General features: G+C 42.2%; 1 protein-coding gene across 1 annotated transcript; it reads left to right on the forward strand.

The window, feature by feature from the left end:
* The first annotated feature begins 3,901 nt into the window (after positions 1-3,901).
* Positions 3,902-7,367, forward strand: LOC123442856 (DEAD-box ATP-dependent RNA helicase 18-like). The gene is made up of 10 exons (XM_045119026.1): positions 3,902-4,246; positions 4,356-4,592; positions 4,697-4,945; positions 5,098-5,177; positions 5,276-5,381; positions 5,499-5,612; positions 5,700-5,798; positions 5,935-6,024; positions 6,141-6,391; positions 6,672-7,367. The coding sequence occupies exons 1-10, from the start codon at positions 3,956-3,958 to the stop codon at positions 7,084-7,086; spliced, it is 1,932 nt and encodes a 643-aa protein (XP_044974961.1). The 5' UTR covers positions 3,902-3,955; the 3' UTR covers positions 7,087-7,367.
* Positions 7,368-10,970: the final 3,603 nt, after the last annotated feature.

Here is a 10,970-nt window from a genome sequence, read left to right on the forward strand (position 1 = left end):
GCGAAGTAGAAGCTTCCACTTGAGTCGATGAAGTACTTACCTTCACCTCCATGGGACGAATCTTGCCAATAGATATCTCTTTGATGGATTCCGAAGGTTCCTTATCTCCTACATCATTTGGCAATTGTTTGACTTGCGAACCATTAGTCTCATCAAACTTCACATCTACCGTCTCTTCAAGTTTTCGAGTGAAGTTGTTGTAGACACGGTAAGTGTGAGAGTTCGATCCGTAACCGAGTAGGAAACCTTCATAAGATTTAGGAGCAAATTTAGAGCGACGATGCTTGTCAAGAATATAGCACTTAGAGACGAATACCCAAAAGTATCCAACTTGGGGTTTGTTACCAGTGAGTAGCTCATATGCCGTTTTACCAAGAAGTTTGTGTAGGTAAACTCGGTTTATGGCATGGCAAGCTGTTTCCACGGCTTCTGCCCAAAAGTGTCTTGGAGTCTTGTATTCGTCAAGCATCGTTCTTGCCATCTCTATGAGAGGTCGGTTCTTCATCTCAACAACTCCATTTTGTTGAGGTGTGTACGTCGTCGAGAACTCATGTGAGATACCTTCTTCATCAAGAAAAATATCCACATTAGTGTTCTTGAACTCCGTTCCATTGTCGCTTCGAACTTTCTTGATCTTCACTTCAAACTGATTTTGAGATTTCCGAGCGAAGTTCTTGAAGATCTTTTGTACCTGCGACTTATCATCAAGAAATAATGCCCACGTGGATCTGGAAAAATAATCAACAATGACTAAACCATAAAAATTTCCACGGAGGATCTTGTAAGCATTGGGACCAAAGAGATCCATGTGAAGCACCTCGAGTGGTCTTCTTGTAGTCATGATGTTCTTCACGGGATGACTTCCCCCAACTTGCTTTCCTGCTTGACAAGCACTACAAAGTCTATCTTTGTCAAATATAACATCTTTAACACCAAGAATACGATGACCTTTGATAAGTTTGTCAAGATTACGCATACCTACATGTCCTAACCTTCTATGCCATAACCAAACTTTAGAAGATTTAGCAATAAGACATGTACGGGGTTTGGATTTCTTAGAGAAATCGACAATGTACAGATCACCTCTACGGAGACTAGTAAAGACAATGTTATGGTTGTCGCTATGAAACACTCGGCAACCAACTTTCGTAAATAGCACATTCGAACCGAAGTGTGCTAGTCTAGATACGGAAAGAAGGTTGTAACCAAGGGATTCAACAAGCATGACATTTTCAATGGAACTGTCATGAGATACAACCACCTTACCAAGACCAAGTACCTTACCTTTGGAGTTATCTCCAAAAGTCACATACTTTCGAGGTCCACGGTTTGGTGTAATCTCATAGAACATGTCTTTATCTCCGGTCATGTGATCGGTGCATCCATTGTCGAGAACCCACTCCTTTCCACCGACCATGTAGTCTCTAAGATTATCCATAAGACTAAGGTTCCTCATGGCCTTCTCATATTCGATTCCAAACTCCTCATCTTCATTGTAGTAGCCATGCTCCACATTGTCATTATCGGATGAAGTTCCCTCATCATAAGAAACAAGAGTTTCATCAGAAAGCCGACTATGACAATGTTTATATTTATGCATGCGAATGGCTTCAACAATGATATTGTTAATAGTCATGACATCTCCTGTAGCACGCATGAGGTCGCGAAGCTCAAATAGACATTATCAAAATTAAGACCGGTTGGCTTCGTTTTGTGATAAGCAATGCATTTGTGGATAATGATATCAAAAAATTTCAAGGAATAATTTGGATATCTTTTCTCTGAGTCTTTCCACAAGGTATGAGCACACTCGAAATTTTGCATTTGATTAAGCAAATTTCTTGGCAGTCCTCTAATGATTAGATTAACAGTGTTAAGATTACCAAGCATATCAATTTCATCATCATGAGAAGGATGTATGGGATCAATGGGAGGCGCATAGGGATATTCAACATACTTGCGCAAATGGAACTCATCAAATATATCAATTATTTCATCTTTCCATTGTCTATAATTCTCCCCATTGAGAATAGGCACTCTACAACTAAAAATCTGGGAACTAGTCACATTCATCTTCCTCCAGCGGTGATTAAACCAAGGTTTTGGAGACCTTGCACTGATACCAATTGTAGGATCGAAAGAAGGTGTGTCCAGAGGGGGGGGGTGAATAGACTACTTGTCAAGATAAAGATCCTAGCCTCACCAAATCTTATGGAGGGAAATTTTTTAGCAATACTAACAAGTCTAGTACACCCTACACATGCTAGTCAACATATATGGCAGCGAAAAAGTAACGCTTTGCACATGTAAAGGAGTAGAGTTTAGGATATCAAACGCAAAGAGGTTGACACGGCTATTTTTGGCATGGTTCCGATAGGTGGCGCTATCATACATCCATGTTAGTGGAGACTTCAACCCACGAAGGGTAACGACTGCAAGAGTCCACGGAGGGCTCCACCCACGAAGGGTCCACGAAGAAGCGGCCTTGTCTATTCCACCACGGCTTCCGCCCACACATGACTAGCCGTACTCACGATAGATCTTCACGAAGTAGGCGATCTCCTTGCCCTTACAAACATCTTGGTTCAACTCCACAACACGAAGTAGGAGGCTCCCAAGCGACACCTAACCAATCTAGGAGGCACCACCCTCCAAAAGCTAATAGATGTGGTAGAACGATGAACTCCTTGCTCTTGTGCTTCTAAAGATAGTCTCTTCGACACAAAATTACTCTCTCACAGAATAAGCATGGGTAGGAGAGATTGATTTGGTGGAAAACAACTTGGGGAGGCTAGAGATCAAGTTTCGAATGATTGGAATGGAATATCTTGGTCTCAATACATGAGTAGGTGGCTCTCTCTCAGAAAAATGGATCTGGCAATGAAGTGTGTGTTCTGAGTGCTTCCCCCACGAATGAGAGGTGGGTGAAGGGGTATATATAGGCAACACACAAAATCCAACCGTTACACCTAAAGTGGAAAAATCGGTGACAACGAAGTCATAAACTCGGTGGTACCGACTTGTACTAAAGGCAGCAACTTTTGAATCTCGATGAGACCGATATACACAACTCGGTGGCACCGAAAAAGTGACTAACCGTCAGATGACCAAACACGGTGACACCGATATTCAAACTCAGAAATTTCGATTTTGTGTACCGAGGCAACAGAGAGTTGGTCACCCAAACTCGATAGCATCGATTTGGTGGGAATGACTAGGGTTGTGTGTGTGAGATCAAACTCGGTGAGGCCGAATTTGAAAATTTGGTGGCACCGGTTTTGAGTATGTGGTTTTGGACAGAATGGTTATGTTGGAAAAAATGACTGAGTATTTTGGTGGCTAACTTGAGCATTTGAGCAACCAGTTCATTTTAATAACTCACCCCCTTTTAATAGTATTGACTTTTCTATGGACTCAAATGTGATTTCTCACAAATACAAAATGAAGAGTCTTCTTAGCTTGAAGCTTGGGCCAATCCTATTCCTTCCTTGCATGATAGGGAAATCTCCACATAAGCCTTTAGCCAATGCTCTTTATGGAATATTCTGAAATATACTACTCCCTCCGTTCCAAAATAAGTGTCTCAAGCTTAGTACAACTTTGTACTAGACATTTATTTTGAGACGGAGGGAGTATATAAAAGTGTTAGTTCAAGAGACAATGTATGTTATCATGAATTAAAAACATGGACAATTACATTTCATGGAAATTTTAAAAAGATGTGAAAAAACTAAAATGTCATGAACATTGTTTTCAAACGGTATGGAAAATTTCTATTGCACGAATAATTTTTTACATCCAATGAACACAAATGGTATATAGATCACTCAAAATAATTAGCAAAGGCGCCTCTGGGCATAGATTGCGTATACGTAAAAGCCGCTAACATGACCTAAACTTCAGTGCTAGCTAAACCCTCGAACCGTCGCCCGGCCGCCGCAACGCAGCGCTCACCATGGCCTCCTCCTCCTCCCCCTCGCCGGCGACGGCCGCGGCCAGGAAGCGCGCGCTCACGGAGCAGCGGTTCTCGGACCTCACCCCGGCACTGTCCCCGGAGGTGGTCGAGGCCCTGGACCGCGGCGGCTTCCGGCGGTGCACGCCGGTGCAGGCGGCGACCATCCCGCTGCTGCTTTCGCACAAGGACGTGGCCGTCGACGCCGCCACCGGCTCCGGCAAGACCCTCGCCTTCGTCGTCCCCGTCGTCGAGATGCTCCGCCGCCTCCCTTCGCCTCCCAAGCCCCACCAGGTCACCTCTCTGCTCCGTGCCCTCTTCTCTGCTACTTTTCTTTACTTCTGCTTACGAAATCCCGTGTAGTAGTTCAGTTGTGATTGACAGATGAAACGAATTTGTGTAGGTTCTTGGCATCATCATCTCTCCGACGAGAGAACTGTCATCGCAGATATACAATGTGGCGCAGCCCTTCTTCGCGACGCTGAAGGGCGTGTCGTCCATTCTGCTGGTTGGTGGGCTGGACATCAGGGTGGAGCTCGAGAAAGTGGAGAAAGAGGGAGCAAACATACTGGTGGGCACTCCCGGGAAGCTGTTCGACATCATGGAGCGCCTGGACACTCTGGAGTACAAGCATCTTGAGGTTGCTTTGGGGAACAATGGGAACTGTGTTTGATTTGTTTCTGCTTTGGCGCAAGAGTGACAATATGTTGATGTTATTTTTGTTTCTGTGTACCTTGGAAGCAGATTTTGATCCTGGATGAGGCCGATAGGCTCTTGGATATGGGCTTTCAGAAGCAGGTTACCTCAATTATTTCAAAGTTGCCAAAGCTGAGAAGAACTGGCCTTTTTTCGGCCACCCAGACAGAGGCTGTCGAGGAGCTGGCAAAAGCAGGGTTGAGGAATCCTGTGAGGGTCCAAGTTAAGATAGAGGCGAATGATGCTGCTCAGCAAGATCTTGGTCCATCCAAGACGCCGCTGGGGCTCCGGTTGGAGGTATGGCGAGATGTTTTTGTACAGCCGTTGGCCGTTTATTGATGGCTGCCGCTGTCAGTTTAGCTGATTACAGCAGACCTCTTATGGTTTACTGTTTGTCATGATTTTGTGAATATTGACTGCATATGAAAATCAATCTTGTTCCTGTGCAGTATATGATATGTGAACCAGCAAAGAAGTCATCACAGCTTGTTGATTTCCTTGTGCAAAACACTGGAAAGAAAATCATGGTGTAAGTACATCATGTGTGGAATTTTTCAACATATCTGTTTCATTATTTTGCATTTTGCATCGTGCTAATTTGTGCACCTCGGTCTTCCTTGAATGCAGCTACTTTGCGACATGTGCTTGTGTAGATTATTGGTCTGTTGTTCTTCCAATGCTTAACTTACTTAAAGGGTCTCCAGTGATAGCTTACCATGGGAAGATGAAACAGGTTATAGCACAATATGTGTTTTGTTCTACTATCAAATGGCCAGATATGGTGGCTTTATGCTGGCATGCTTTCGTAGTATTTATTTTTATTGATTGCCACCATGTTTTTCATATGTAGGGCCCACGTGAGAAAGCTCTGGCATCATTTTCTTCTCTTTCAAGTGGCATTTTAGTCTGCACTGATGTTGCAGCAAGGGGTCTTGACATACCACATGTTGATCTAATTGTGCAGGTTACATTATATTGCTATGGTCTTACCCTTCTAAATTATTTCTTTACTTTTAGTAATCAATTGCAAATTGTGTATTCTGTTTTCCAGTACGATCCACCTCAAGATCCCAATGTGTTCGTACATAGAGCAGGTCGTACTGCCCGCTATGATCAAGAAGGAGATGCTATCGTGTTTCTCTTACCGACGGTAATGTAATCTATGTTAAGCTTGTTTGTGTTTAATTACAAGTTGGTGGTTAAAGGATTTGTTGGTCTGTGCTGCAATTATATCTGTGTTGGCTGTCTTGTTGAAAGTTAAATACTTACGCTTACTTTTTCTGCAGGAGGACGCTTATGTTGATTTTTTAAAGCTTCGAGGCGTTCCTCTCATGGAAAGGGTGTGTTCCCCAGATATTGTAGATATTGTGCCACAGGTTAGTTTCGTCTGTATCATTATTTGGTAATTTAGGTCCCCACTTGAGCCAAGGTACTACTTAAATATCATTTTGTCATGCTGACTACTGACTAATGTCTTACCTTTTTGCTGCAGATTAGAGCAGCTGCATTGGAAGATCGTAATATCATGGAAAAGGGGCTTCGAGCTTTTGTCTCATTTGTTCGGTCATACAAGGAGCATCACTGCTCCTTCATTTTCAGGTGGAAAGGGCTTGAAGTTGGAAAGCTGGCCATGGAGTATGGGTTACTCCAGATCCCATCCATGCCAGAAGTGAAGCACAATAATCTTTCACTAAAGGGATTTTTTCCACTTGGCAACATCGATTTTTCACAAATCAAGTTCAAGTAAGAACCGTGTCCAGGAATACAGGATTATTTGCATTGTCTCAGCTGAACCATTTTCCTTTAACAGATAGCCCAGTAAATGACGATATGTGATATGATCCATCGTGCTGGTTTCAATAATTATGTTAGTGTTAGTACACAGAACATGCACAACCAAACATTCACCCTGTCAAAATGAAACCCTCAAATTCCTTTCATATGTTTGGATGTCAAGAGCCATAAGCTTATCTAGTATCAGCAGTGGGGGTTGATGACATGTTTCCTGCCTTGTTCACTGCAGGGATAAAATTCGGGAGAAACAGCGCCAGAAGGCATTGAAAAGAAAAGCTGAAGAACTAGCAAATGAGCCGCCAGTCCCAGAGAAGAGGATACCTCGGGAGAGGCCTGATAAGCCGAAGCGCAAGCAGACGGGCAAGCAGCGCCAGACAATCCAGACCAAGGAGGACATGGATGAGCTGACGAACGAGTACCGCCTCCTGAAGAAGCTGAAGCGTGGAGTGATCGACGAAGACGAGTACGAGAAGCTCACCGGGTTTGGAGGGTCGGACGGTGAAGGCTCGGATGGGGACGCGGCCGGCAAGGGCAAAGGAAAGGAGAGGCGCAGCAAGGAGCAGAAGAAACTCAAGCAGAGAGGAGGAAAGACAGGAGGCAGGAGATTTGAAATAAAGAGTAAACTGAAGAGCAAGAGAAGATGATAATGTATGCGTATCTTTGGAAGAAATTTTGCCAATTTAGTTCATTTCTTCAGTTCATGGTAGATTTCACCGGTGAAGAAACATGCCTTGTACCAGTGTAGCTTTGCATAGTTTAGCGTGAGGCGATGTTACTGAGTAAAGTAGCTGACACTGGCAAAGAAATATGTGGTGATGAGCTTGAAATGCGATAAATTCAGGCTGGAACCAGACACAATTCAGGGGAAACTAAGTTGGAAATGCCGACAGGAGGAACACCTGAAACTAATGGCAGTTAGACCGTACTTGTCGTGTACACAAGCTTCGGGAACGGTCACTTTCGCGGCAGCGGCAGCAGCAGCTCCCGTGTGGTGTGGTTGCCGTCATGTGAATCTACAAGAATCTTAGTTAGAAGAGGCAAGTAAATCATTGTCAATGAGACTCATGTTAATGGAGTAGAGTAGTTAGGTTTCAGGAGATGTGTTGTGTCCAGGATTATGCTGGCATGAGTCTATCTTTACCTGCGTTTTCATATGATATGCTTCACCTTCTCAGAATTGCATAATGTTATACATGCCTGATACTTCTACTTTACCAAACAATTAAACATATATTTTAACCATGCTATCAAATTGGAGCTGCAGTGCTGATTTCCCTCCATGGATGTGATTTTGATGAACTGGTGTTTACTTTAACTCTGGAAAATCGTGATGCAACGGTCTGATCTTAATCTGGTACGAAACTCACACTATGTACGCAAGCTGTTTTTGCACCCGTCTGGTCGATGATTGGCTGTTTGGCTCTGTCTATAAAACTGGAGCAAGCATTTTGAAAGGAAAAAGAACAATCATTCCTCAACCTTCCGCTCCTGTAAAACTGAAATAAACTTCAGGGGAAAGAGGGATAATCATTCTTCAATCTTGTGATCATGGTCTTATTCTTGCTTGCTCTTGAAGATGGTTCAAAACATGTGAACAGTCGGGATAAAGTCTGGAAGGTTGCAGAAATCAACACCGCAAAATAAGAAGATACCATCCAAGAAGAAAACGAAGCCTACGAAATCCTACTGCGGCTTCTGCATCATGTCCTACTAGAAATCCTTCTTTCTCCACGAACAAGAGAACTGGGGCCGCGACATCAGTGACCACTCCCTGAATCTGAAGCACCAATGAGGCCTCAGATGATTATGAAGCATGAAGAGACAAAAGGATGAATTGAACGGCGATGCTCAAGAAAACAAAGATAAAGCTTTGGCTTCTGATAAACTGACAGTTATTTCATATCACAATGCGCCTTGTTAAGTGAACCACCAGCATCGGCCACACCCTTGGGTCACAATGCGTCTGGTTTTACTTAAACCCTTCCTAACACGACCCCAAGTTTATGTTTAGTGAGATCAGATAAGTCATATATAGGCCATCTAATTAATGAGATCAGGGAGATGTTAGGAGAGAGGGAGCTTGTTTTCAGCAAGATTGATAGCATACAGAAGGGGGCTGCAGATCGCCTAGCCTAGCCTATTTGTCGAGAGCGGAGCACCTCACCGACTTGTGGTTGCAGGATGCCCCAAATGCTTTGATTAGCTTGCTGGATACCGATTGTAATCCTGTTACTTGATTAATAATAAAGCTCCCATTTCCACCGCATTTTTTTGTGTGTTCTCTGAAAATTTATGGTTTTTTTTCCTCTTCAAAATTCTGTGCTTGCTAGCCTTGCAGAAATTGTGATTACCGTTATTAGCTATTTGAGTTGCAGTGCAAAGTTTGTGGTTCCAGAAGACTCTTTGCTAGTGAAACCTTTGAATGGACCCAGAGAGGCCTTGCTCCCCGTAGCTGTGTTCTACTTCATTGAAAAAGCAGGTATTTTGCTACTCCTTCCGTTCCTAAATATTTATCTTTTTAGAGATTTCACTATAAACTACATATGAATATATATAAACATAATTTAAAATGTAGATTCATTCATTTTGCTTTGTATATTGACCATAGTTGAATCTCTAAAAAGACAAATATTTAAGAATGGAGGGAGTACATGTGGCCACACACACGCACAATGTACATTTTGTCCCTTGTTTCTTCTTTATAATCTGACGGTTTGCATCTATTCTTTATTTAGCATGTATTGCATTTTACTGTACTGTTTTTGACTGTTCATGTTAAATTTTGAGGATATATTAGAACACATATCAGAGAAAAACAAAAGGAAGATACACATCGATCTGGCTATGGTTGTTAGTATATATCTACAACAACCGTACAACAGCTAACCTGATCTAGATACATGAGATGTTACAACCGATTGGCCTTGATACGCAAGACACAATCTTTGCACCCATATCTGCGCTTTTCAAACTTGATGCATTTACGCGTATTCGTATGAGTGCAATTTATGGAGTCCCACACTTGTGGAGCTTCGCTGGGCCGGTACAACGATCCCTTATTGTGCAGGAGATTAGCAGCGAAGCAACTGGCCTGTTAATCATTCTACCAAACTTAAAGCTCACATGTATCAACAGCCAAGCTTGATGACGCACACGATTCAACAATACTGAGTTCATCCCTACAAATAAGAAAGCAGAGAAAAATAAATAAATACTCCCTCCGACTATGAACTATATACGGGTGTATATAGGCATACTCCCTTCGTTCTAATTTTTTTGTCTTAGATTTGTTTAGATATGAATGTAGCTAGTCAAGTTTTGATATTTAGATACATCCATTTCTAGAAAAAGCTAAGACAAGAATTTTAGAACCAATGGAGTACTTTAGAATGTAGATTCACTCATTTTTGCTCTGTATATCGTTCGTAGTGAATTTTTTAAAAAGACTTGTATTTAGGAACGGAGGGAGTAGATGGTAGTTCACTGGAGCTTAATAATGTTAAACAACAAGATTCTGATGACATGTTACAAACAAGTCTATAATGGATTAGACACTTGGGCAATTGTCCAATCACTGAAACGGCTATCAGCCAGCAATCACTTTGACACAATATTAGCAGTTGTGAACTGATATTTACCTTGCACCCAGATGTCTAATGTGACAACGAAGTGAGGTTCCATGAGAATGTAGCAGTGAGTCTTTTTTCTTCCACTCCCAAACGGCAAGGTCATGTTGAAATATCACGATGCAAACATTCATACCAATAACATCGGCGAGATTGCTACAACAAAAAGAAGAGCCACATATTACAGTCCCGGCTCGGACCGATTGAATAGCATAAAACTACCACAATTCGCATTAGGGTTCCAAAAAACTACCAAACTTTGTTTGTGACTGATACTTACCACTTTTCTCGTTGGTTGTCTCAAAAAACCCAAAACACCTAGTGCTTTGCAATTAATCGCGATTATGATAGTTGGGGCCCACACATAAGATAACTGTTTGTTTGATCGTTAACTTATACCCCCTCTGTTTCAAAATATAAGACCTTTTAGAGATTTGACTATAGACTACATACGGAATAAAATGAGTGAACCTACTTTCTAAAGTATGACTACATACATCCGTATTTAGTATATAGTGAAATCTCTAAAAGGTCTTATATTTAGAAACGGAGGGAGTATGTGGGACCTACATGTCAATGTTTCTTCCTGATGAGACATTGAAAACTCATCAGGACCATACATTGACATGATTGAAAACTTTACAGGAAGAGACATTGACATGTAGGTCCCAGATGTAAGTTAACGGTCAAACTAAACGGCCGAACAAATGGTTATCTTACGTATGTGCCCCAATTGTCATAATCACGATTAAGTGCAAAGCACTCGGCGTTTTGGGTTTTTTGAGACAACCGACGAGAAAAATGGTAGATATCAGTCACAAACAAAATTTCGGTAGGTTTTTAGAACCCTAACGCGAATTGTGGTAGTTTTATGCTATTCACTCGCTTGGACCAGCAACAAT

The sequence above is a fragment of the Hordeum vulgare genome, chromosome 3H, assembly GCF_904849725.1.
Source record: "Hordeum vulgare subsp. vulgare chromosome 3H, MorexV3_pseudomolecules_assembly, whole genome shotgun sequence".
In the NCBI taxonomy this organism is placed as follows: domain Eukaryota; kingdom Viridiplantae; phylum Streptophyta; class Magnoliopsida; order Poales; family Poaceae; genus Hordeum; species Hordeum vulgare.

Coding starts and splice junctions, on each gene's coding strand:
- LOC123442856 (XM_045119026.1), top strand. CDS start 3,956: ATGGCCTCCTCCTCCTCCCCCTCGCCGGCGACGGCCGCGGCCAGGAAG. Junction 6,025..6,140: donor TTGTAGATATTGTGCCACAG/GTTAGTTTCGTC, acceptor TTTTTGCTGCAG/ATTAGAGCAGCTGCATTGGA. Junction 6,392..6,671: donor TTTTCACAAATCAAGTTCAA/GTAAGAACCGTG, acceptor TGTTCACTGCAG/GGATAAAATTCGGGAGAAAC.